A 27,891-nucleotide genomic window follows, 5' to 3' on the forward strand; every position below is an offset into this window, starting at 1 on the left:
AGACCTAGTCTTATTGGAGTTAGTAGTTAATAATGGCTCAGCGTATTAATTAATAGTTCAAGAGAGCAGAAGCTCTCAAACTTGAGAGGGCATCAGAATTACCTGGAAGGTTTGTTAATCCATAGATGGTTGGACCCTGCCCCAGTTTCTGATTCAGCAGGTCTGGGGTACAGCCCAAGAATTTACATTTCTGTCAAGTTCTCAGATGGTGTTAAAACTGTGGGTCTGGGGACCACACTTTGAGAAACATGACAACAGCATGACCCAAAGAATGAAGTGACATGAAGCCTCTGGGCAAGACCAGAGAGGAAGCTATTTGGAAATGAAGTGGCTTCATTATGCTCCTTGAATGCTACTTTGTATGTTCCTTCATCCTCTGTTTCTAGGGCATTTTTAGGTTTGGTTTCTCCTGTGGATAGATGATTTTCAGAATAGCCAAAGGTCTTCATATGACTCCAGAATTTCGAATGTTTATAGAAAGAGATCAAGGAATATGATTCTAAAAGTCATGTTTGTGGGAAATTTGTGCTCAGTGTAATGAATCTGGAGTCAGGAATGTACAAGCTGTAAACAAGAGCACCCAAATGGAACCTGGCCCAGAGGCAGGGTTTGCCCCAGGGCAGAATAAAAAGGGCCAGTGGGTAGCATCTCCTCAATGTTCTGGACAAGCAATGTGCCCTGACTCAGGACCAAGGGTAGCTTTACCTATCACTGGATTTTAATAGAATAACCCAACATTAATGATAGAAAAAATATAAGAAAAAATTAAATCTTGACTTCTTTACAAAATCAGCGCAGTGACAGGGAGCAGGGGTGTAATCAAAACCACACTCCTTGAAGACAAGGCATTTTATCTTCCATAAAGTTCCAAAGACCCTAAAAAATTGTGACACCAATATTTTTGATTGACTTGTGATCACCTTTTTTTAATATACATAGTAACGCTTTTGAATTCTTTGCTTATTTGTTTGTATTTTTTGATAGCACTGGGGATTGAACCCAGAGCCTTAATCAAGCTAGGCAAGAACTTTACTATTGAATTGCACCCCCAGTCCTTTTTAAACTTTTATTTTGAAACAGTCTCATTAAGTTTCCCAGACTGGCCTCAAATTTGTGATCCTCCTGCCTCAGCCTCCTGAGTAGCTACGATCACAGGTGAGGCTGAGATCACTCTGTCTGGCTCATAGTAATGTATTAAGGGACTGAAAACCCCAAATGTTTACTTATTTCCTTTAATCAAACCTGGGCATAGATTTGAAAACCTCATAAGAGCCCCACAAAACTGGTAGAGCCAACATTGACGTCCCCCTTTTATATCTAGGGAAACTGAGGTTTGGTGTGACCTTGGGTGGCCTCTGGGCCTCAGTTTGCTCTCTGTGAGTCCAGCCTGGTGCTGCTTGGAGAAGTGGGGTGGATCTCCTGTTCCTGCTCTGCAGTACCCTGGGTACACCCCACTGAATGTTCTCAGGGCCATGCTTATGGCTGCAAGGGAGGTCAGGAGATCAGACTCTATGAGAAATTCTAAGTTTCCAGATGACAGGTTTTGGTCCATAAAGTAACTCCACAAGAATGGCACTGAATACTTATTATCAGGTTGACCAGTGGGTTGATTAAACCTCCCACCTAGTATGGGGATCTCTTGGCACACAGACTTCCAGAGAGTCCAAGTAACTGGCTATCAACCAAGAGGCAGATATTTCCCATGATAGCGACTCCCACCATTGCACAGTTTTCCCAGAGTCAGCTAGCATCTGGTTCCCTGAAACTTCGGCTCCTCGATTTGTTCTACATCCTGTGTCCCTTGTGGCATGACAGTTCTTCTCTCATGCCTCTCTTATCCCTAAGAAGCTAAATAACCCCAGGTTATCCAACTGTTTTTCTATTGGCATGATTGGCAAGCCCTCCACACTGGATGTGTTCCTGTTTATAGAGATGCTCATCCATCTGATGTGCTCTCGCCTTATAAAGTATGAGACCACATTGGCAGCAATGTTTTGGGAATAAGGTGTCATGCAATGATAGAAAAAATATAATATATGAGGAGGGACATTAGGCACCAAAAGATCTACCTCTGGCTTGGGTAGCAGGCTGACAGGTGTAGCCTCCACATCACCCTGCACTGAGGCAAACTGTGCCTATGCCTTCCTGAGATACCCCCATACCCTTCTGATCATAGCCCTGGGAGTTGATATTAAGGCTACTGTTCTCTTGGTTTCCTTCCAAAAACTGGGTTTAATACCCTGTGTGGCTCCCTTGGAATGATGGGCTGAACAGCCCCTCTCAAACAGGCTCTCCTGCATTTGACAGAGCTGTGGTCCTAGGGGAGAGTATGTTGGGGGGTGGGCAGGGCATGTCTGGGGTTACCGGTCACCTGTGTCAGGGGCGACACACTCGCATTTGTAGGTGGTGATGGAGTCGGGCTTGAAGTCCCTGTTGATGGGGTAGTACTTGAAGGCACCGATCATTTTCTTGATGGCATCATAGATGAAGATGAAGCTGATGAGGGTGGAGAAGCCCTCCTCGGTGAAGCGGGTGATATATTTGATGATAAAGCTGGCATCTGTGGCCACCAGGACAAGGCACTGGATGGCTGAGTGTAGGCCAATCCAGAGGCGGAACTCCATGTAGTCTAGGCCATTGCCTCTGGAAGGCAGAGGGAAAGTGGGGGGGTCCTCCAGTCCAGGATTCCTGTGCTTGGCTTCCCAGACCCACCCTTAGCAGCTCATTTCCCCCTCCCATGGCACAGGTTCCCTCCTAGGGACAGTCAAAGGACTGGGGACAGGGACAATTCCTGGGTGGGGTTGCCTGATCTTTGAGAAGTCTAGGAAAAGATCCCATGGAAGTATGCAGGAAGGTTCTGAGGGACTCAGTGCCCACATAGTTGGTCACAGACACCCAGCGTGAATGAAAAACAGGAAATTTCAGATGAATAGGGCTGGAGCAGGCCTTGGGCATAGTTGAGTCAAACCCTTGGGGTGTAGATGAGGCAGCAGAGCCTGGAGTGATGGGAGTTGCCTGGGTCTGGGTGCAGCCTTCTGACCTCCAGCCCAAGACTTTCAAACACTACACTGACTTTTAATTGAACAGCATGGTATGAGTCTTCTTCCCTTGTCTTGCCTGGATTGCTCCCTGTGGGCTGTGCTAATACACACTAAAATAGTCATCTTAAAGGCAGGTAGCTGGCAGAAGCCAGGAGGATCCACCTGACAATCTCTCCCTTGTTAAAGGTAGCTTTGGCACTTCCTAGTCCCTGCCTATTACTGTGTCTTGGCTTTGGCTAACAGCCCTAAGTGCAAGAGATGGCAGGGGGCATCACCAAAAGGTACCTACTTGCTAAAGTCGAAGAGGAGCTTCTCAAAGATGAGGATGGGCCCTGTGCTGCTGAGGATGATGAGAGGCTGTCCCGAGAAGAGGCAGAACAAGGAGCCAGCCATGGCAGTGCCCAGGAAGCTCTCCATCACTCCCTGGGGGCATGAGAAGTGTGAGACTTAGCAGAAGTAGTAGAAGAGGCTTCCGCATTCAGGTTGCAACCCAGGTATCTCTCCAAGAGCTTTTGTTCATCTTTTGTTCTGGCCTCTCTTCTCCCCAAATTTTGCTTCCCATCTCCCACAGTTTGCTACCATGTCAGTTTTAACCTAATTCAATTTGGATGAAGGTCCTTTGTGACCTGCTTTTGGCACTCCAGGTTCTGGAAAACCATGGATATGCTTGTTTTGTGTCCATCCTACTCACAGAGGACAGCCCATTCATCCATCTAAATATTCATTCATTTAAACATCTATTTGATATCTTTAGAATTAAGATCATTCATTCTTTCAAAATCCATTAAGTGCCTATTAGGTACCAGGCATTGTGCTAGGTTTGGAGACCCATCAGTGAATAAGATAACTCATGTTCAGTCTAGTGGGATATAGGTAAGGAACCAATTTCCATATATCAGGAGTTTTCAACCTCAACACTATTGGTATTCCAGGCTAATTCTCTGTTGTGGGATCTGTCCTGTGTATTATAGGATGTCTAGCAGCCTCCCTGGCCTCTACCACTAAAAGACAGTAGCCATTCCTCCCAGTTGTCATAATCAAATCTATCTCTGAATATTTCCAAATGTCTCCTAGGTCAAAACTGTCCCCATTGAGAACTTCTGTCAAGGAGTGCAATAAGGTGGGATGGGTTCTGGGTGTCATAGGAATATATAATAGGAGAGAAAAGGTAGTCAGAAAGGCCACCCTAGATGTAGATACATGGAAGCCAAGACCGAAAACATGAACAGGGATTGTTCAAGAGAACAGGGTTAACTGGAGTAAAGAGAATGAGTGTCCTCAAAGAGGGAACAGTGTATTCAAAGGCTGGAGCTGAAAGGAAGCATGTCTTTGAAGAACTTAAAGATGATCAGGATTGATAGAAAACAGATAATACAATGGATGAGTAGATCAGGAATTCTGAGAAAGAATGGCAGGAGATGAGGGCTTAAGAGGCAAGTAGAGCCATGCCATAAGGGCCACCAGGGGAAGCCGGGATTTAGGAGTTAAGGATGATGCCTAGTTTCTAACATGCACAACTGGATGCGTTATGGTGTCACTTGTTATACTGGGAAAGGCTTATGCATAACAGGTCAGGAGAGAAGATAATGGACACAATGCCATCTGTGTGAGTTGGGGGATCTCAAGGGGCAGTCATAGGGATATGCTTGGGAGGTAGCTGGATACTCAACTTGAAACTCAGGGAAGAGATAAGGGCTGGCAATAGGCATTCATCTGACCTACCTGGGGAAATGAGTCCTTTCCTTGGAACCCTAAGCTTCCCAATGACTCTATCCCCATAAGGTGTTCACTGGAGAGGAAGGAGGGTGTCTCTGCTGAGCTATTTTCCCCAGGGAGGTCTGCCTTATTGTCATGGTAACAAATTACCATCCTTCTGTAAATGTCTTAACTCCAAGTTAAGAAACCAAAGTTGGTGTAAAAAAAAGTGGGGAGAAGTTCACAATTAACAACTCAACTAATTGTGTTGATTAAGTTCGTTCAATTATCAGGGGGTAAAGTGCCAAATAACAAAGTAAATAATTCCCCTTTAAATGTTGGCATATTTATATCATCCTTAAATTTGATCTTTAGTAATTATTAATTTCATTCCCTTCCCTTCCCTTCCCTCCCTCCCTCCCTTCCTTCTTTCCTTCCTTCCCTCCTTCCTTCCCTCTGTCCTTCCTTCCTTCTTTTGAAAGGGTAAAGGGTTATAAAAAAGAATGGCATAAACCTAGACAGTGACTGAAACCTGCCACCATGTGGCAGCAGATTTTACTTACAATTTCTGTCATGTCCCCCGTTCACACTCACCTGATAGTTGTCGGTGGCGTCTCCCAGAAGCCCACCAAAGGTGATTGCGTTGGTGATACAGCCGAGGTAGATGAATAGGATGGCAGAGATGGACTGAATGTGGAAGCCATCATAGAAGTCACTTGGGAACCAAGGCAACTTCCTCTTGATATCCAGACACAGTCCACCAAAGAACCTGTTTGAGACAGGCCCATGGGTAGCTTTCTTACCACAAACACCAGTGCAGGGGCAGGGCTATTTTTAGGGTCCTGCAGAATCTGCGGTGAGGAAGGGAATTTGACTGGGGATGGCTAGGGACAAGAATCTTTTCACCAGCACATTTGGAACCAGAGAAGAATTCTTGCAGGATCCAAAATTTGTAGTCAGCACCATTCACCCTGGGAAGGGTGGACATAACTTGTTTTAGGGAGGAAGGTTCCGATGAGACTATCCCATAGGAATGAACATTCTGGGATCCTCAGATGGTGGTCCTCCTCACATCCCTGACTATCTACAGGGCCCCTGTGCATGGTAAATATAGGTATGGCCAACTATAGAAGATGGAGATATCCCAGGTTATAACGTGAACTCATTGAGGGTACATTCAAACCTTGATAATTGGTTTCTTTGCTCCCTGGAACAATTGAGTGGGAAATTTAGGTTTGGGGACAGTTTTTATTGAGCATGCTATTCCACAGAGCTCCTAAACCAGCACTTATTATAGCAGGGTTTCTCAGCCTCAGTACTATTAACATTTTGGACTGAATAATCCTTTATTGGAATGATTCTCTTCTTTGTATTGTAGGGTATTTAACAGTATCCCTGGCCTCTACACATTAGATGCCAGTAGTGTTTCCTCTCCAGTTATGACAAATGAAAAGACATTTGGTCTGCAGCCAAATTCCCTGAGCCAAAAGGTAGAGAGAGTAGCAGGAGCCAGTGAGGGTAGGGTGAAGATTAAAGAAGGGAAAAGTTGTTTTCAGTTGAAAATCACTGGTATAGAGCCAAGGGTATATAAAGCATGACTTTGTTCTCAAAGTCCTTTCTGAAGCCTAGATTAACCTGAGAGACACTAAGAGCTGGCAAAGAACCCAGGCTAGGAGAATTTATCAAAAAATATATCAAAAATATATTTTAAAAGATATATTAAAGCCCTGACCCCCAGGGCTTATGAATATGACTTTATTTGGACACAGGGTCTTTGCAGATTTGATCAAGTTTATAATGAAGTCATTAGGGTGTGCTATGATCCAATAAGATGGGTGTCCTTATAAAAAAGAAAAAAGAAAGGGGCATTGCTACATGAAGACAGACCTACCCGGAGAAGAAGGCCCATGATGACACAGACAGAAACTGGAGAGACACAGCTGCAGGCTAAGGAATGATGAAGACTGTAGGCTACCACTAGAAACTAGGAGCAGGCAAGGAAGGATTCTACCCAGAGTCTCAAATGGAACATGGCCCTGCCTATATCTTGATTTTGAACCTCTGACCTCCAGAACTGTGGGCAAATAACCTGTTATTTTGTACCACCTAGTTTGTGGTGCTCTGTTTTGGCAGCTCTAGGAAATGAATACAGGTACCAAAGGATGTCTAGTGAAAAGTTTGGGTTCCTCCACTCCTGGGACAGATTGCCTATTCCCTGCTCTGGCAACCCTCCTCAGGATCCAAGAGGGGCTTGGAGGGCTCAGAAAGAAAAAGACTAAGAAAAAGAAAAAGACTGGTCTGTTCTAAGGCCCCATGTTGGTGCTGTACCCAGTGGTGGGAAAGGAAAAGTGGTGGGAAGGAGAGAAGTTGAAAGCACAGCAGGGTCTCTCTCAGGTCTGGGGTGGGCACCTTCCTGTCCAGATAAGCTCCTCCCCAATTTCGTGCACAGCTGGCATCTCTCCATCATCCCCGCCGCCTGCTGCACCACTGCCACCGCCACCAGCACCGCCACCACCGCCTCCTCCTCCAGCTGAGCCGCCACCTCCTCCCACGGAGCCATTCATTTGGCCTATGTCAGCCAGGGAGAACACAGATTTCCTGGAAGAGAAGAGGGATGGGAGATCCAACATGGCGGCGGGCGGGGAGGCAGCGTTTTCAATACCCCCCCAGTGATGGGGTCATAAAGACGCATAGATAACGCTTAGATTCTACCAACGGAGAATCTCCTAGCAAAATTCCACTGAAGAGAGACCGGCCGGGAGCTACTAGGATTTTTTGAAGCGACAGATTGCCCCAGACGAGCGAATCCCTGCCAGGAGACACAGAGGTCCAGATCTGCCAGCCACAGTCCGTGTGCTGTGGCGCGGCTGCCGGCCCGTCTGCCAGCAGCAAATGTGACTGGGTCCTGCTAGCCTCCGAGACACAGCTTGGCAAGAAGAAGTCTTTAGCCAAGCCTTCATGAAATAGCGAGCTGGGAGCTGAAGCCAACCGAGGATGGACCAGTCCCACCCCTCCCTTTGGACACTCGGGCAAGGAGCCTGGGGCCTGCCATAGCAGAGAGGTGACGTCATCGGAGTTCGGCTGACAGAATTCCTTCCCAGCAGAATCCACTTTAGCAGGTGTGTGACTCCCTCCCCATCCAGATACAAGCAGCCAGGAAACTTCATGGACCTCTCAGGGGTCGTGTCTGTAGGGAAACAGAGGGGATCCCCGACCCCCAACCCCCCATATCACCAGCGCTGACTCCCAAGGTATTAGCCGCCAGTTTACCACAGCACTGGGGCTTAAATGGGATACGCGGTGGGGCTGCAAGTGTAACTAGATTTCTGGGGAACCGTTTCTGGTGAACAGGACCTGGCTGGCTGGCTGACAGGAGGAAGGAGGATAAGGGCCGGAGAAGTGAAATGGCTCTGGACTGACAAGTCTGAGAGACTCCCAGGAGACGCCTTACAGGGATTGCTATGGGCAGGTAGAGAGCAGAAGCTCTGCTCGGAGGGCACAGCTCCGCCTACTGGAAGAGAAGAAAATGGATCTCTAAGACTTCAATATATTTTTCTTCTTCTTCTTCTCTCTCTGTTCCTTTCTCCCCTTTTCCTTCTCTCTTTCTTTCCCGTTTCAAGTTTTATTGTTCTTTTCATTCTCCTCTAATCTATCTATCTCTCTCTCCTTTCTTTTTAAGAGCACCTTCATTCCCCTACCCCCCAACTTTCATCCCAAGCATTACGTCTTCCATTATGTGTAATTGTATAAATGTAAATAGGTGAATGTCTCGAGGCTGTCTATAGGGCTCCTAAATACCTAGCTACTACCAACACCCTGATCCAATTGCCTGTTAGTATCCACCTTCAGTAGAGCAATCTTCTAAAGTAGCCAAGACATACTAACCCTCGTACCATCATAGCACCTAACCTAAACATATAGTCCTAAGAACAAACAACAAATCACTATATGCATACAGAACCTGGAAGCCTTTTATGAATTGAATGAATCAGCTTTAAAGTACAATAAAGCCCAACATTTCTAGACATAATCTCCCACCACAAAGGAGAGACAACAGAGATATACAAAGCCAAAACAAATGTATAGGAGAAAGCAGTTACAAAGCAGTCAAACAGCTGGAAAGTAATGTGAACAACATGAAAAAACAAGGGAAAAAAGGACTACAAACAATGCAGGACAACTTAAATCTACAGGAGGACCTAGAAGCATCAGAAACATGGACAGGGAAAGAAATCAAGGCATACCTAACTCAGATGGAACGGAATATTAGAGAAGACATGAGACAGCAAGTCCAAGCATTGAAAGTATATTTTGAAAACGAACTAAACAAACAAATTCAAACTGCAAAGAACGAGCTTTACCAGGAGATAGAGATTTAAAAAAAAAAAAAAACAACCAAACAGTAATCCTAGAAATGCAAGAAACCATAAACCAGATTAAAAACTCTAACGAGAATATTACAAATAGACTAGATCAAGTAGAAGTCAGAACATTAGATAATGAAGACAAAGTTTATCAACTTGAAAAGAATATAGTCAACACAGAAAAGATACTTAAATCTCACAAGCAATCTATCCAAGAGATATGGGATCTCATAAAAAAAACCAAATTTGAGAGTCATTGGGATAGAAGAAGGCACAGAGGATCAAACCAAAGGAATGGAGAACTTATTAAATGAAATAATCCTAGAAAACTTCCCAGAGATGAAAGATGGAATGGATTGCCAAATCCTGGAAGCCTACAGGACCCCAAACATCCAAAACCGTAATAGACCAACTCCAAGACATATAATTATGAAGATAGCTAACATACAGAACAAGGAGAGAATATTAAAAGCCACAAGAGAAAGGAGGCAGATTACATTCAGGGGTAAACCAATTAGGTTAACGACTGATTTTTCATCACAGACTTTGAAAGTGAGAAGATCCTGGAACAACGTATTTCAAACGCTGAAAAATAATGGATTCCAACCAAGAATACTGTATCCAGCAAAATTAAGCTTCAGATTTGACAATGAAATTAAAATCTTTCACGATAAACAAAAGCTAAAAGAATTCGCAGCCAGAAAACCAGCACTGCAAAGCATTTTGAGCAAAATACTACAAGAAGAGGAATTGAAAAATAGCGCCCAAAACTAACAGTGGGAGGTATCTCAGTAAAGGGGGAGAAAAATAACCAAAGAGGAAAAACTAGCCAAACTAAAATAAATAAATAAATAAACATGACTGGAAGTACAAACTGTATTTCAATTGTAACCTTAAATGTTAATGGCTTAAATTCACCAATCAAGAGACATAGGCTAGTAACCTGGATTAAAAAAACAAATCCAACAATATGCTGCCTTCAGGAGACTCATATGATAGGAAAAGACATACACAGGCTGAAGGTGAAAGGTTGGGAAAAATCATACCACTCACATGGCCCTCAGAAGCAAGCAGGAGTGGCCATACTCATATCAAATAAAATCAACTTCAAACCTAAGTTAATCAAAAGGGATAAAGAAGGACACTATATACTGTTAAAAGGAACCATCCACCATCAAGACATAACAATTATCAATTTGTATGCACCAAACAATGATGCTGCAATGTTCATAAAACAAACTCTCCTCAAGTTCAAGAGTCAAATAGACCACAACACAATAATTATGGGGGAATTCAACACACTGCTCTTGCCATTGGACAGATCATCTAGACAAAAGCTGAACAAAGAAACTATAAAACTCAATAACGCAATCAATAACCTAGACTTAATCGACATATATAGAATATATCAACCATCATCAAGTGGATACATGTTCTTCTCAGCAGCACATGGATCCTACTCAAAGATAGACCATATATTATGCCATAGGGTGACTCTCAGTAAATATAAAGGTGTGGAGATAATACCATGCACCATATCTGATCATAATGGAATGAAACTGGAAATCAATGATAAAAGAAGGAAGGAAAAATCCTACATCACATGGAAAATGAACAATATGTTACTGAATGATCAATGGGTTACAGAAGACATAAAGGAGGAGATAAAAAAATTCTTAGAGACAAATGACAATACAGACACAACATACTGGAATCTATGGGACACAATGAAAGCAGTTTTAAGAGGGAAATTCATTTCTTGGAGTTCTTTCCTCAAAAAAAGAAAAAAACAACAAATAAATGAACTCATACTACACCTCAAAAACCTACAAAAGGAAGAGCAAAACAACAGCAAATGTAGTAGAAGACAAGAAATAATTAAAATTAGAGCAGAAATCAATGAAATTGAAACAAAAAAAAACATTGAAAAAACTAAAAGTTGGTTCTTTGAAAAAATAAATAAGATCAACAGGCCCTTAGCCATGCTAACGAAGAGAAGAAGAGAGAGAACTCAAATTACTAACATACGGGATGAAAAAGGCAATATCACAACAGACACTACAGAAATACAGAAGATAATTAGAAAGTATTTTGAAACCCTATATTCCAATAAAATAGAAGATAATGAAGATATCGATAAATTTCTTAAGTCATACGATCTACCCAGATTGAGTCAGGAAGACACACACAATTTAAACAGACCAATAACAAAAGAAGAAATAGAAGAAACCATCAAAAGACTACCAACCAAAAAAAGCCCTGGACCGGATGGGTATACAGCGGAGTTCTACAAAACCTTCAAAGAAGAATTAATACCAATACTTTTCAAGCTATTTCAAGAAATAGAAAAAGAAGGAGTTCTTCCAAATTCATTCTATGAGGCCAACATCACCCTGATCCCGAAACCAGACAAAGACACTTCAAAGAAAGAAAACTACAGACCAATATCTCTAATGAACTTGGATGCAAAAATTCTCAATAAAATCCTGGCGAATCGAATACAAAAGCATATCAAAAAAATTGTGCATCATGATCAAATAGGATTCATCCCTGGGATGCAAGGCTGGTTCAATATGTGGAAATCAATAAATGTAATCCACCACATCAATAGACTTAAAGACAAGAACCATATGATCATCTCGATAGATGCAGAAAAAGCATTCGACAAAGTACAGCATCCCTCTTTGTTCAAAACACTAGAAAAACTAGGGATAACAGGAACTTACCTCAACATGGTAAAAGCTATATATGCTAAACCTCAGGCTAGCATCATCCTAAATGGAGAAAAACTGAAGGCATTCCCTCTAAAATCTGGAACAAGACAGGGATGCCCTCTATCACCACTTCTATTCAATTTAGTTCTTGAAATACTAGCCAGAGCAATTAGACAGACAAAAGAAATTAAAGGCATAAAAATAGGAAAAGAAGAACTTAAATTATCGCTATTTGCGGATGACATGATAATATATTTAACAGACCCAAAAGGGTCTACAAAGAAACTGCTAGAGTTAATAAATGAATTCAGCAAAGTGGCAGGATATAAAATCAACACGCATAAATCAAAGGCATTCCTGTATATCAGCAACAAAACTTCTGAAATGGAAATGAGGAAAACCACTCCATTCACAATATCCTCAAAGAAAATAAGATACTTGGGAATCAACCTAACAAAAGAGGTGAAAGATTTATACAATGAAAACTACAGAACCCTAAAGAGAGAGATAGAAGAAGATCTTAGAAGATGGAAAAATGTACCCTGTTCATGGATAGGCAGAACTAACATCATCAAAATGGCGATATTACCAAAAGTTCTCTACAGGTTTAATGCGATGCCAATCAAAATCCCAATGGCATTTCTTGTAGAAATAGATAAAGCAATAATGAAATTCATATGGAAAAACAAAAGACCCAGAATAGCAAAAACAACTCTAAGCAGGAAGTGTGAATCTGGAGGTATAGCAATACCAGAGTTCAAACTGTACTACAGAGCAATAGTAACAAAAACAGCGTGGTACTGGTTCCAAAACAGGCAGGTGGACCAATGGTACAGAATAGAGGACACAGAAACCAATCCACAAAAGTACAACTTTCTTATATTTGATAAAGGGGCTAAAAGCATGAAATGGAGGAAGGATAGCATCTTCAACAAATGGTGCTGGGAAAATTGGAAATCCATATGCAACAAAATGAAACTGAATCCCTTTCTCTCGCCATGCACAAAAGTTAACTCAAAATGGATCAAGGACCTAGATATCAAATCAGAGACACTGCGTCTGATAGAAGAAAAAGTTGGCTACGATCTACATACTGTGGGGTCGGGCTCCAAATTCCTTAATTGGACGCCCATAGCCCAAGAGTTAATAACAAGAATAAACAAATGGGACTTACTTAAACTAAAAAGTTTTTTCTTAGCAAGAGAAACAATAAGAGAGGTAAATAGAGAGCCTACATCCTGGGAACAAATTTTTACCCCTCATACTTCAGATAGAGCCCTAATATCCAGAATATACAAAGAACTCAAAAAATTAAACAATAAGATAACAAATAACCCAATCAACAAATGGGCCAAGGACCTGAACAGACACTTCACAGAGGAGGACATACAATCAATCAACAAGTACATGAAAAAATGCTCACCATCTCTAGCAGCCAGAGAAATGCAAATCAAAACCACCCTAAGATACCATCTCACTCCAGTAAGATTGGCAGCCATTATGAAGTCAAACAACAATAAGTGTTGGCAAGGATGTGGGGAAAAGGGTACACTTGTACACTGCTGGTGGGACTGCAAATTGGTGAGGCCAATTTGGAAAGCAATATGGAGATTCCTGGGAAAGCTGGGAATGGATCCACCATTTGACCCAGCTATCGCCCTTCTCGGACTATTCCCTGAGGATCTTAAAAGAGTGTACTATAGGGATACTGCCACATCAATGATCATAGCGGCACAATTCACAATAGCTAGACTGTGGAACCAACCTAGATGCCCTTCAATAGATGAATGGATTAAAAAAATGTGGCATCTATACACAATGGAGTATTATGCAGCACTAAAAAATGACAAAATCATAGAATTTGCAGGGAAATGGATGGCATTAGAACAGATTATGCTAAGCGAAGCTAGCCAATCCTTAAAAATCAAATGCCAAATGTCTTCTTTGATATAAAGAGAGCAACTAAGAACAGAACAGGGAGGAAGAGCATGAGGAAAAGATTAACATTAAACAGAGACGAGTGGGGTGGGGGGAGAAAGGGAGAGAGAAGGGGAAGCATATGGAAATGGTAGGAGACCCTCAATGTTACACAAAATTACATATAAGAGTTTGTGAGGGGAAAGGGGGGGAAAACAAGGGAGAGAATTAAACAACAGCAGATGAGGTAGAGAGGGAAGATGAGAGGGGAGGGGAGGGGGGATAGTAGGGGATAGGAAAGGCAGCAGAATACAACAGTCACTAATATGGCATTATGTAAAAGTTGTGAATGTGTAACCGATGTGATTCTGCAATTTGTATTTGGGGTAAAAATGGGAGTTCATAACTCACTTGAATCAAATGTATGAAAGATGATATGTCATGAGCTTTGTTTTGAACAACCAATAAAAAATAAATGTTTTGAACAATAAATGTTTTGAACAACCAATAAAAAATATAGTTTGAATACATGAAAAATAAATAAATAAATAAAATTTATTTATTTAATGGTACTAGGTATTAAATCCATGGGCACTTAACTATTGAGTCACATTCCCAGCCCTTTTTATTTTTTTATTTTGAGGCAGAGTCTTACTAAATTGCTTAGAGCTTTGCTAAATTGCTGAGACTGGCTTTGAACTTGGGATCCTTCTGCCTTGGCCTCCAGAGCTTCTGGGATTACAGGAATGAGAATGCGTCACCATACCCAACTGGAATATCAACTTTAAATAAGAGATTGTATTAGACATTAAACAGCATCAACAAATGGCTGCACAAATATCTGAAATCATACCACTGACAAATAAAGAGCAATTAAATAAAAATGTAATTCAAAAAAAATTTAAAAAAAAGAAGAAGAGGGATGGGAACGAGTGGGGTTTCCAATGCTAGGAGAGTCCCAGCCCTTCAGGACTGTCCCTGGAACATCTTCACGTCTTCAATAAATATCTCAAAAGATGGGAAAATGCAGAAAGTGCTCTAACAATACCCACACAGAGGTCACCCCAATTTTACAAATGTTCACATTTAGCCATATTTATTTCTGATTTTTTACAAAGAGAAACAAAATGATACCAACAAAATTGCTTTCCCTCATCTCCTCATCCCCATCCCTTCCACTCATATACACACCTTTTGTCAGCAGAGGTCACTTTCTTGGGTGGCTCAATTCGGATATTTGGGTCCCATTCTCCAGGGGGAAGAACAATGACCTCATCCAAAAACTCATCAATTCCTGCAATCAGATCCTCGCGATTGCGGGCTTTATAAGCCACATCACTGAAGAGCTGGCAAGGATCAAGGGACAAAAAAGGGGTCAGCTCTCTTTTTGACATTCCCTTCTTATCCACCTTCCTGAGCACATCACAGCTAGCTGCAATGGAATCACTTTCAATTGTTGCTCCCACTGCCAACTTACTTAGTTTGTGGTGGGTGAGAACACAGTACCAGGGGAAAATAGGACCCAATTAGAGCCAGCACCAAGGCAAGACAGCCTATTTGCTATCCAAAGCCCAGGTTTCCATATTCCTTCTATAGGGCTTTGGTTGAATTGCTGAACACTTCTGGATTCAGTTTTCCACAGAGGAGCACATTAGAAAACCTAAAGTCCAGTCCAAGATGCTCATATTTCAAATCCATATATTACTTTCTAGCCCTTCACTCTTAGAGGGTCAGGTTGCCTGCTGTCTCCAGAGCATGCTGTCTGACTTACAGATTATGCCAATGTGGAAAGTCCTCTGGGCAGCCTATCACTCTGGGGACAGAGTTCATGAACTCTAGAATCTGCTCACAATTTCTGCATAATCTCTGACTCACCTCTCTGGTATCACTTCCTGTCCTCAAAGTTCTTATACTGAGCCTGTATTGGATCACTTCCATCCAGCTTCTTTGAGCCTTGATCCCTGTTCCTTTCGTTGGGAGGGTTTGTCTTCTAGACTGATACTGGGCCACCTACTTCCTGCTCATCTGAGTTATACAGCTTCTTCATCTGTGAATCCCTCCTTGACTGCCTAGGCAGCTAGCACATGGTTAATTTTATTATTATAACTGTGTCCTTCCCACTTGATAGGTGCTTCTAAAGGACCCATTGACTATTCCCTGAATCTCATAATCTTCAGTATCCTGCACAGGGTCTGGTATACAGTAGGTGCTCAAATGTGCCTGTTAGATGACTCAGTGAATGAAGGAACAGTGCTGGTGCAGGAGCTATGACATTCAGGAGTCACCACTTACATCATCTACCATCAGGGTTGCAATGGCACGGCCAATTTCATTGTAGGATTTTGCTCTCCCAGAAGGTCCCAGCAGTATGAACAGAAATCTGCAAAGAAGATGAAGTATAAGGAGGAGGAGAAAAATGAGAAAGAAAAATAGGATCAAGTTGAAGAGAAGGATTCTTTGGTAGTATCCATTGCTAAATTTTTGAATTCTCTCCTTTTTTGTGTATGTTGCAGTACTGGGGATTGAACTCAGGGCCTCATGCATGCTAGGCAAGTAAGTGCTCTGCTGCTGAGCTACACCCCAGCCCCTAGCTTCCCTCCTTTGAATCTTTTTGTTGGAGAAACATTCCTCTTTCGCTTGCACTAAGCTCCCCCTGGAGCATCCTCACCTTTGTCTTGCTGCCCGAGCCCACCCAAGTGCTTCTCCCTCTTCTCTTGCCGCCTTCTCTTCTATGATTCTTTTGAATAAACTATAAAATTCTTGTCCAGCAAATATCTACATTTAGGGGTGTCCCTATAAGCACAGATTGCTGAACACACAGACAGCTGGCACTCTCAGGACTGGCATGGTGGCAGGTTTCTGAGGCTCTCTCTCACCTGGTAGGGACGGGCACCTCAGTCACTCCACCTAGCATGGCAGACTGGATGAGACGCACAAATGCAATGAATGGCTGATCCAGGAAGTCCACCTCACCCACAAGTACATTGGAGGCTTCTGAGTCCTTGGGGATCTTCTTCATGAATTTGTTTTTCCGCTGCTCAGGGAGGGGGAAATGAGATACCCAAGAATGTTCCACATGCTCTTCCTCCCTCATTGGGAGCCTAACTTAAAAAAATTTCCCAGTACTTCTCAAAAGACTAAAAGAAATAATCAAACACTTTCCTTGATTCTGCAGATGAGGGACTGAATAGTGGTTAACCCCAGAGACCAATTAAGTCTTTGCAGATGGGAAAATACAGATAGTGACTTGACCCTTGAAGTATTCTTTGATGGGAGAAGACTGATTAACTGCAGTGTGGGTCAAGGGGTTGAGAAGAGAGCCCTGAGATCTGTTGGACAACCTCCTTTGTCCAAGCAGATGGGAATCTCAGCATTTACAGTCCAGCTGACCAGATCTCTCCTCTCTGCTTCACCTTTGGTGGTAGAGGGTGGGTGAGGCCTGTTTTGATGGTCAGCATGGAATGGCTTAATTTTCCCCTCATTACATGTTTCCTGGTCACAGGAAGACTGGTGACCATTCTCTAAGTCTGCAGTTGTCCCAGGTTGATCACCACAGGACCTCCTAGGAAACTCATAACTTCTGCAACTTTCCAGGTGAGACTCTCAAGGTGGCCTGGGACTGGGGAGTCTCTCTGATTAGTGTCTGTCCAGGGCAGGAAGATAAAATACAGTGATAGGGTCGGATATGCCAGGTATTGTTCCCACTCTCTCTGTTTATGACTTTATTTCCCCTGAGTCCTCTTATGATACGAATGCCCCAGGGACAGTCACATACAAGCTCTTCTTACTCCTTATCCTAAAATAAATTACTTTTTCAGATTGCCTACTCATTGGGCAGTAAGGGGATGGATAAGAGGCAGAGGTGATATTGTAGGAGGAAGGAGAGGGAGGGCAAGGCTGGTTTCAGTCTACAGTGGCAGACACAGAGTGGAGGCCAGCACCTTCAGGTGGAGGCCAGGGTTGAAGGGAGCTTCTGTGGACATCATGATTGCCCTCCAGTCTACTCTCTGTTGGAATATCTCCAGTGGGCACAGTAATATCTGTTTCTTGTTAGGCTCAGTGAAGACACAGGTCCCCTGTGTCTCTTCTTGTACCAGTAGAGGGGTCAGTTGTGGGCATGGACATGGCCAACAGGTCCTTCCCCTCTATGCCAATTGTTTCCTGATTTAGTTCTTGGAGGGTATGATACACACTGGATAGGGTGGTCCACCAACACAAGGAAGAACACGTGAACAAGGCCTGCACCCTTATAATCTTTTAAATTCAATGGGAAAGAAAACAAACCTCTACAACCTCCCAGGCAATCAGCAACAGTCCTGAGGATCCTAACATGGTGAGAATAAGCAAGGGCAGGAGTTGATGGGAAGGCCAGAGTCCCTAATACTCAAAAAATCTCTTTGTCTCAGGCACAGTCAGCTGATTAATAAACAGTGCTCTTTAGGATGGAAGGCTGGGTGTGCCAGGAAACCCATTGTCCCCATGCCAGCACCCACACCCCCAAGCATCAGACTGGTAGAAGAGAGGGAGGTGGGGGAGGAGAAGGAGTCCAGGGGAGAAAAGAAGAGTTGGGGTGGGTAGGAGCACCCTGGAGAATGAGGCTTTGAGAGCAACACCACAACAGAGTGGCCCAACACACCCACTTGTGATCTAGAAAAGAAGAGGAATTGAAAACAGGGCCTTGGTCTTTTCTTGCAGGTTGTGACACATTTGATCAGGAAATCAGGGTAGTGGCAACACAGAAATGGAGTCATACTGGTTTTCTGGTCACTCTGACTTGGCTACAGCCTAGTACAAGCTTGTCCAACCAGGGATCCATGGGACCCTACTTCCTGAACCAGAAGGCTCTGGCCTAGTCCTGCAGTACAGGGTCGGCAGCAGGGGGAGCTGTGGAACCCACCAGCTGGAGGTGAGCGTGGAGCTTAACCCTGCAAAACCAATGATGGAGAAAGAGTGCAGGGTCAATGCCTCTGGGCTCACACCTAAAGAGTAGATAAAGGGGTACCAAGCACTGATGTCACAAATATTGAGAAGCAGCATCAGGTGCCAGTCAGGAGAAACATGCTGGTATCAGGTGCTAAGTTCCAATCCTTAAATCAAAGCATTGCCTGGTACAGTGACAGCTAGTATTCTTAACTCCACTGAGACTTTTACTAAAATAAGTTATGAAAGATTTTTCTAGGTAATGCTTTCTTATCCTACTCCATTGTCAGTGTGCATGACTATAATGAAGTGGTGTTCCTCTTCAAATAATATTTCAGGAGACTGACTGCTTTCTAAATTGTTCCCAAGTAAGCACTCTAAAGTCAGACTGCCTGGGTCAGGTCATGGTTCTGCCACCTCTTGGCAATATGGCCCTGGACATGTTATTTAACCATGTCCAGCCTCAATGTTCTCTCATAGGTCAAATGGGGATGATGGTGTTGCCTTCATGATGCACAGAAAATGCTAGGCTCAGTGTAGTACATGCTGTATATGGACCCTCAATGTTGGTTCATGTTATTGTTATTATTTTAGTATTTTGGATATGAGGACTGCTTTTGTTTTGATTTCCACCAGACTTGGGGGTGCCTTGAAGGGGCAGCACTCTAGCCAGACTCAGTCAGTACCTGACTGATGGATTAGGCAGAGTCACCAAGGCAGTCCAGAATCTCCTTCCTCAGGGAGTTTGTTTCAGTTTTCTTTGTCACCTTCCTTACTTATTCTGGGGCACAGGACATCCTGCCCTTAAGATACACAGAGGTCAGGATTGAGGGGTCCTCCTGTGAGCTCCCCCCGGTGGTAAGGTCCCTGAGTTCCTGGCTGTGGGCCTTAGGACTTGGACTCAACCTTTTGTGGTATTCTGATCTCATCAAGCAGCCCAGCTTGTGGGAGACTAGGTCAATGTTCTCCTGCCCTCGCTAAGAAAGAAGATACACCATTAGACAGTCCAATTAATTAGCTATCATCATTTCCTCCATGGGGAGACTCCCCTTTCTCCTCTCTGCCATTCTCAATTCCTGTCCCATCTTTAAAGGTACAAGTGGTACATGAGGTGAAGGTGAAGCTATATGTTCTTGCTGTGTCCTCTCTCCAGCAAATCCAGAGTTCAGGGACAGCTGGTACCTCATCTGTCCCCCACTCCTGGCCACCCGGCCTGGAACAGAGCCAGCACTGCAAATTCAGTCAGTACCTGACTCATGGGCAAGGCTGTCACCAAGGCAGCCCAGAGTCCTCCTCAAGGGTACTTCCTGGGGACAGCCACTCCTTTGTTGTTCCCCTAGGAGCTCTCTGCCCCTGAAAGAAACCCAAAGGATCTGCCTGCCCAGCCCTTCTGCAGCCAAGCTGAGGGGCTTTTCTACCTGGTCTGTGTTTGGGGTGTGAGAGATGTCATTCATACTTCTGCTCTGGGCGTGACCTAGGAGAAAAGGAAAAGAAGGTCATTAGAGGAAGCCAGGATCTTGCAGGTCCTTTTCCCTTGGCTCCTACTCCTTCCTTTCCCATGTTCATAAGATAAATAAGAACTCCTCCCCTTAATCCTGAAGCCCCCTTAAGCTAACATCCTCTCACTCTATTTCCCTTCAATGGTGACTTTCTTGAAAGAATAACTAGACTCTTGGTTCCTCTTCTTCCTTTTCACTTCTGAATCTACTTCACTCTGGTCTCTACCTCTTGGCTTCAACTTCTTGGACTTAACTAAGATGTCTGTTCCAGATGTGAGAAGGTACAGAGATGCAGTTTTAGGTGAGGAGCCAGATGTCACTAAGCTTAAAATATGTCAGCCAGAGAGACTCGTTTCACCTCCATCCTCCATGACCAATGACAGTGTTTGGAGAGGGGCTGAAAGAGGGAAGGAAGATAGGCTTCCAACAGTCAAAGTATCGTCTGAACTGCCAAGAGTTCCTTCCTCTGGGAATCAGTTTTCATTTCCCACAAGCAGCCAATCCAGTGGACCCTCTCAGATCTAGAATTTCTTGATTTTGGCCTATGATCACTTCTTGCTTCCAGAACATTGTTCTCTTGTTTCCATCCCAGGATCCTCTCCTTCTTGACTTGCCTCGGGGTCTTGTCTTGTCAAGAGGCCCTTAGAGGCCTCACCTCTCCCTCCCTGGCCAATCATATTCACTGCTGGTGTTCCTACTGCAAATCTGGCCTGATGACACTGAGGATAAATCTCCAGTCCCATTTCTTTTCTGAACTCCAGACTCACTAGAGCAGCCTCATCTGGCACCTCAAACTCAACTCATTATCTCCCACCAAACTATTCTCCCCACAGGCTCAATTCCATTCAATGCCTCCTCCCTCTCGCCTACCGGTCACTCAGAGAGGAACCTAGGAGCCAGCTGTGGCTATTCTTCCTCTCCTACTCCCACAGGTGGTTATATGCCACCTTGGTCCGTTCCTCTGTATTCCTGAATGCCGGCTCAGTCTCTTGCTTTCAGTCTTGCCCATTTCTTGTTTATTCTTCTCAGATAAAAATCTGATTATGGCCTGCTCCTGCTTTGAGCTTTGTAGTGGTCCCCATTACCTTCAGAATGATGTCTGGGTACTTTTTCTGGGCACACAAGGCCCTGTTTGATTTGACATTCTCTTCCCCTAACCCTTATGCGCCTGGTGAACTGAACCAGTGTTCTTTCCCTTGATAGCTCCTTCCCTTTGCCTGCTGTTTGTGTCTTTGTTTTAGAACAGCCTCTTCCTCCCCCTTGTTTCTGGAAACCTGCTTATCTCCAAGACTCAGTTGTGTGTTCCCTCCTCACTGAGGTTTCTCCATTGTGGCCCATTCAGTGGGTGGTCATGGGGTGGGGTGCACACCTTGACTATGACACAGTTCACACAAACCTGTAGTCACTTACTCAAGCCTGTTGTTGGGGTTCCCAACAGGAAGCAGGGAGGCATGGCATTCCCATGATAATGAAGGGAGGGTCTGCCCAATCCCCATTCTGTGTACTGACCCACTGTCCCCTAGCAGCCCTATGTGGAATAACAGGGTGGGAGACTTGGGACTCAGGCATTGGTACAAAGAAAAAATGAGCATTCAGTAGCAGAGGCCATGGGCAGAGGCACATGGTCCCCAAGTCATTCCTCCAACCTGATCAGTGGCACAGTCTTGGGCTGCACCTGTTCAAATGTCAGAATTTTAGTAAAAGTAGTTGAAGGAAAATATGCCACATTGCTTTTTGTTTTTCTCTTCATTTTCTAAGTTCTCTCTTTTCTCATAGCTCACCTGATCATCACCTGTCAGTGACCTTTCACCTCGCAAACCCCCTAATCCGTTCCTAGCAAATAAAAGGCAACAACTCTGCCCACATTTCTTTTTCCTGTTGGAAAGATTGTCATCAGGGATGGAAATGCTGTCTAATTGACCTGCGGGTAAAGGATCTCACCTGTTTTTAATTCCATTTCTAGGAAGACTTTTCACCAGAAAACAGGGCAAGTCATCGTTTTGATGAAAACAAGGTTTAGACTAAGAGAAACATGCCTAGAACACAGGGTTGGTATCAGTCATGCCAGGGATTGACTTTGAGCTCCATTGTTCAGAGGAATTATTTGGAATAGTATAGGAGTCAATCAGACCCTCAGAACAACCCAAATTAGAGTAAAAGTTCAATTACTCCTGGTACATGTTCTGAGAATTCTAGATAGATCCTGTCCTCCACCTCCTCCATCTATGAAAACATGGACATTCCATAGCTGTCATGATCAGAACGAAGCTGTCACTGAGTGGTAGAAGTCACACTCACGCAGATGTCCATAATTTGCGCTCTGTCTCATCCTCAGGTCCTCAGTGGAGCGGTGTAGACTTGAGCCAGCTGCAGGGCTCCGGGCAGGACTGCGATCTGGGGCAAGAAGAAGACACTTGGTTCTGGAAGGCTTGCACAGTGCAGTCTTTCCGATTAGCAGGCTATTCCTGTACAGTTACTTCAACTAAATAAAGCTTGCTGCACAAGTGTGTCCTTTTCCTTTCCAGAAGTCAGTTAATGGTCTGAACAAGATTACAGAGGAAATATTTGCACTGTTGAAAGTGATAGACAATTGATTAAACTGGTGCCAGGTATAGTAGACTACCTGGACTCATGCCTGAGTTCACCGCTTACTGGCTGGGTGACCTATGGCAAGTTATCTAAACTCTCTGCCTCAGGCAGTTCATCTGGGGATGAGAACAGCACCTATGCTACAAGTCATTGTGAGAATGGAATGAGTTCACAGAGGAGGAAGCACTCCCAACACTGCCTGGAACATGGAAAGTGCTGAGTATGTAGCTGCTGTTATACTGATATGCTAAACACTTTCCTGATTTTACATAATTCATTTAAGAGATTCTTTAAGGATTTGCTGTCTTTTTCTTTTCTTTCTTTTTTTTGGTGCTGGGAGTCGAACCCAGGAGTCTTTTATCATTGAGCCACTTCCCCTGCTCTCATTTATTTTGGGACAGGGTCTTGCTAGGTTGCTGAGGGTCTCAGCAAATTGTTGAGGCTGGCCTCAAAGTTGCAGTCCTCCTGCTTCAATCTCCTGAGTTGCTGGGATTACAGGTGTGCACCACATCACCCAGTCCTGAAGGGTTTTTATTAGCAACTTTATCAACTTTGTTCTGGTTCCTGCATTTATCTGACAGGTTCAGGAGGGTCAGTGTCTCTGGGCATCTCTACTGAGATACTGAACAGAGGGCTGGAGATAGACAATCCTCTTTCCCAGGCCTGAGGCTCTGCTAATCAGAATGATACCAGCTGCCAGGCATATAAGTCCTGGAACCTTTGAGGCAAACCCAGCCACTTCTAACAAACCCCCATGTGTGACATTTCCCGCTAAGGCTCTTAGCTCCTCTTGGGAGCTCAGTGGGAAACTCTCAGGTCCTTTCCTAAACAAGCCATCCTATCAGCATTCCTCAGTACTGTGTGCATGGAAGGATCTCCTGGGCACTTTTCTAACATTCTTCTCTCTCCCAGGCCATGCTCCAGACCAACTGAATCCCACTCTCCAGGCCAGGGACCAGGCATTAGGACAAGATCCAACATCCCAAGTGATTGTAGTATGCAAAATAGGCCGAGAACCAACTCTCTTCCTGGAATTGCTCTGCTCTGGTGATAAAGTCACATTAGGGTGCAACTGGAGTCCTCAGAAGCCTACCAGAGAAGGAAGATGAGGGATCCCCAACAGCAGAATTTCTCCAGGTCATGAAGGCAGATATTCCTAGTCACCAAGGTGGGCTCACCTGGGCACTGGGGCCTGATACTGTCCTCATATACCCAATGGCTAGCAGTGGAGAGCCCAACTTACTTGAGGTGGAAGAGACTGACTTTCCAATGTCCACTAAGGAGCGGTGGATGGGCTTCTTGGTTTGGTGACGATGCTTCCTCAGGAGGACATAACTGACCCTTTCCCGGAGCTCTGGTCGCAGGAGCCCATCCTCAATCTGCTTCTCAATGACATCATCTGAGTGGGAAACGAACATGCCTGGTCCATGTGGGACAGAATGGACCCAAGGTGAGGGTCTTCAATTTCTCCTGTTATTAGTGGGACTGAAAGTGAGCTAAAGGTGACAGGGGATGTGGAAATTGTCCCAGCCTTGCCACTAACTGTGGAAACCTGGGCACATCACAAACAGTCTCTTCATGTACAAGAGCATGTGCCTGTCTCTGTGTTTGTGCATGTGTATATAGAAGCATCTATCTTTCTGTCAGTGTTATGAAAATCCCATGAAATAGAACATATGGAAGTGTCCCAGGAAGCACAAAGTACTGTTATTAAATAGTTTTAGTCCTAAAATGGATTTTTTAAGAAAAGCATTTTGGGCAAAATACTTCTGGCAAAATCAAATGTGCTAGAGCAAAACACATAGACATTTTAGGGAGGATAAGGCAAGCCACTTCTTCCTTCTGACACTGCTCTAAGTGGCAGCTAATTTCCTACAGATGAACAATGATCCATTTTACCCTGAAAAGAAACAGGTTGTCATGGCCATACTTGTCTGACCATGGTAGAAGTACTCTCTCTTATTGCTGCATTCCTGGACAGCATTTCAGAGGATGATCTTTTCCTCCCTGAGGGAGATATACATGGAGCTGAAACTTGGAGGAGCTGGGATGCTGACTGGGGGACATCACAGCCAAAGCTGGTCTCTGTAGAATCAGGCAGGTGTCAGGGATAAGCCAGTCACAAGACTTGAAGATGGGCACAAGGCAGGAAGAGCTGCCCTGGTTTGTAGGGACCCCAGGAGAGATGTTGTGGTGGCCCCCACCTCACCTATGATCTGTGGTAAGGAGCCGCTGTCCAGATCCAGCAGCACTGTCCCCGTCTGCAGGCAGGTACGGAGCTCGAAGAGGCTGTGCAGGGACAGCGTGGACACATGGGGCTTGCTCCAGCGTTCGCCTCCTTCCTCTACCTTTTCTTCAAACTTTATCCACCTGGAAGGGGTAAGGATGGGGCTCAGCATGGCCAGTCCCCCAGGAAGAGGCCCCACCTGGGTATCCCCAGGAGTATGTAGGTCTCTGGGCCCATGTTGTTGGGAGCACTGGCTGTAGACTCATGAATGGAGGCTCTCTTGGGGATCCCTTCACTGTCCCCACACCTCCTGATGCTGTCATGCTAAGGACAAGGTTGCATCCAGAGAATGACCTTGAATAAGCTTGAGGAATCTTTTGGGGGTAATGAAAGTGTTTTAAAAATTGAAATATGGTGATGACTGCACAACTCGACATTAACTAAAACTTATTTACGTATACACTTAAAATTTGATACATTTAGGTTATTTTATAAGAATATTGTTAATTTTGTTTGTTTTTAAAGTCTCAACTGGAACCTGTTTTACCCTAGGCAGGTCAGTGTGGCGTTCTGGGAGAAGGAAATTGTTCCTTGACAAAAGTATTTCCTTCTGGGTTCTGCTGCAGGGTCTGAGGTTTCCAAAATTTTTCATTCTGGGTTTTGGCTCTGAAAGTTCAGATTAAAGTCCAAATGTCACTTGGAGAAGGAAATAACTTTAACCAGGAATGTGTGCTTCCATGAAGACTGGAAATCACAAGTTTCATGGAGATGGTGGAGTGGGAAGACCCTGGAGAGCAGGTAGAGGCAGCACCTCCTATCCTTCTCCATCAGAGGGCAGCTCTGGACAGCCTAGAGAACTGCCAAGGGATCTAGGTGTCCAGGCTACAGACTCCAATTAGCAGAAGATTCTATCTGCCCCAACTGAAATCTCAAAGGAGTATTTTTGGACCTTAACTATCTAGTTCTGAAATTACTCAAAAAAAGTAAATGCCTGGGGAGGGTTGGTGAAGGTTTTAAAAAGACAAGAAATGGGGATGGGACATACCTTAGCAGATACAAAAACTTGCTGGTGAAAAGCATAAGTAACTAAACAATGTGATCCTAGGTCAAATATAGAAAAAGGGATGAAAGGAACAGTCTAGAAACAGAACTTGGGTTTAGATGAAGGAGTTGTTTAAAAGTTGACCAGCCTAAAAATAAAAAAAATAATAAATCTCTCCTTTTCACTGAACAAAATCAAATTCTTCATTAATATTAAAATATAGAAATAAATGTATAAACAAAAACGTAGATGTACAAGAAGAGAGGGTTAGGAGAGCATTATATTCTTGGTAGATATTGTGGAAAAGACATTCTAAACAAGATATAAAACCAAAAAGGAAAAATATTGACAGATTTGATTACATAAAAATAAAATAAATACAACCAAACTTCAATATAAAAAATAAGCTAGTTTGAAGAAAAAAAAATGCCCTGGGGAAAACATTTGTGTCAAACAGAACATCGAAAGACAATACCTAGAAGCTGGGGTTGTGGCTCAGTGGTAGAGTGCTCACCTAGCATGCACGAGACACTGGGTTTGATCCTCAACACCACATAAAAATAAAATAAAGATATAGTGTCCAACTAAAACTAAAAAATAAATATTAAAAAAGACAATATCTAGTAGAGCATGGTGGCACATGCCTGTAATCCCAGCAGCTCGGGAGGCTGAGACAGGAGGGTTGTGAGTCCAAAGCCAAGCCTCCGCAACTGTGAGGCACTAAGCAACCCTGTCTCTCATAAAAATACAAAATAGGCCTGGGATGTGGCTCAGTGGTTGAGCACCCCTGAGTTCAATCCCCAGTATCAAAAAAAAAAAAAAGGACAATATCTATAATAGAGATCCTCCAAATTAATAAGAAAAACACAAATTATCCAATAAAAAGAAGGTGACCAAGAAACAAATGAAAAGATGTTCAACTTCACTAGTAATCAAGAGCTTCTAAATTATTACAAATGAACTAACATTCTTTCATTTCTCATAAGAATTAAAACAGAGAGAGAGATTTTTTTTAATATTTATTTTTCGATTCTTGGCAGACACAACATCTTTGTTTGTATGTGGTGCTGAGGGTTGAACCCAGGCTGCACGCATGCCAGGTGAATGCGCTACTGCTTGAGCCACATCCCCAGCCCCGGACAACTTCTTATGTTGGTGAACATATGAGGACAGGGCCACTCATGTGCTGCAGGGGTAATGGCACAGCCTTTTTATTTTGTTGTGCTGGGGATCATGTTCAGCACCTCACACTAACCGGGGAACATCCCCAGCCCCTGGCATGGTCTTCTTGATGTGGGAAGCTTCTTTCCACTTCGTGTGCGTGCCTTTTGACCCATCGGTTCTGTTTCCAGGAGATTATCACAGGACTTCAATTGCACATCTATATCCAGTAATATGCATACAAAGTGTTCACTGTAACTTTATCTGTTAGGAAGAAAATACTGGAAAAAACCTCTCTGCCCACCAGAACTTCAACTATTTGCATTGTGGTAGGCATATACCGAACATTAGCTCTACACACACACACACACACACACACACACACACATACACACACACACATACACACACACACACACACCAGTTTTTCAGCAGAAGCCTGGTTCCATCAATTCCACACATCCATACTGCAGAATGCCCTCCAGAGGTAAATAAAAATCATGAGAGTGAATTATACATACTGATAGATGGGACATATCCACCCCATTTTATGAAAAAGAAACACACACACACACACACACACACACACACACACGTCTGAAAATGCCTAGCAAAAGTTTTTGAAGGATCTATTACCCATAGTTACTTTTGAGCAAGGGAGTAGGCCTTTGAGGGGGCAGGATTTAAATTAATTTGATCCTATCTGGCAATTAGTGTAGTAA

The 27,891-nt window shown here is 43.7% G+C and overlaps 1 protein-coding gene across 1 annotated transcript in view; it reads right to left on the bottom strand.

The window, feature by feature from the left end:
* Slc4a5 (solute carrier family 4 member 5) overlaps nucleotides 1–27,891 on the bottom strand; it is a 73,192-nt gene that overhangs the window by 27,466 nt on the left and 17,835 nt on the right. Inside the window, exons 2-12 of the mRNA XM_027943830.2 lie at nucleotides 24,949–25,109; nucleotides 23,983–24,138; nucleotides 22,443–22,544; nucleotides 20,070–20,125; nucleotides 16,608–16,765; nucleotides 16,024–16,111; nucleotides 14,923–15,077; nucleotides 7,146–7,334; nucleotides 5,331–5,505; nucleotides 3,331–3,464; nucleotides 2,372–2,643 (exon numbers count right to left, since the gene is read on the bottom strand). Coding sequence (XP_027799631.2) covers nucleotides 2,372–2,643; nucleotides 3,331–3,464; nucleotides 5,331–5,505; nucleotides 7,146–7,334; nucleotides 14,923–15,077; nucleotides 16,024–16,111; nucleotides 16,608–16,765; nucleotides 20,070–20,125; nucleotides 22,443–22,544; nucleotides 23,983–24,138; nucleotides 24,949–25,109 — 1,646 coding nt within the window. The remainder of the gene's footprint in view (nucleotides 1–2,371; nucleotides 2,644–3,330; nucleotides 3,465–5,330; nucleotides 5,506–7,145; nucleotides 7,335–14,922; nucleotides 15,078–16,023; nucleotides 16,112–16,607; nucleotides 16,766–20,069; nucleotides 20,126–22,442; nucleotides 22,545–23,982; nucleotides 24,139–24,948; nucleotides 25,110–27,891) is intronic.

Source organism: Marmota flaviventris, chromosome 14 (genome assembly GCF_047511675.1).
Source record: "Marmota flaviventris isolate mMarFla1 chromosome 14, mMarFla1.hap1, whole genome shotgun sequence".
NCBI lineage: Eukaryota > Metazoa > Chordata > Mammalia > Rodentia > Sciuridae > Marmota > Marmota flaviventris.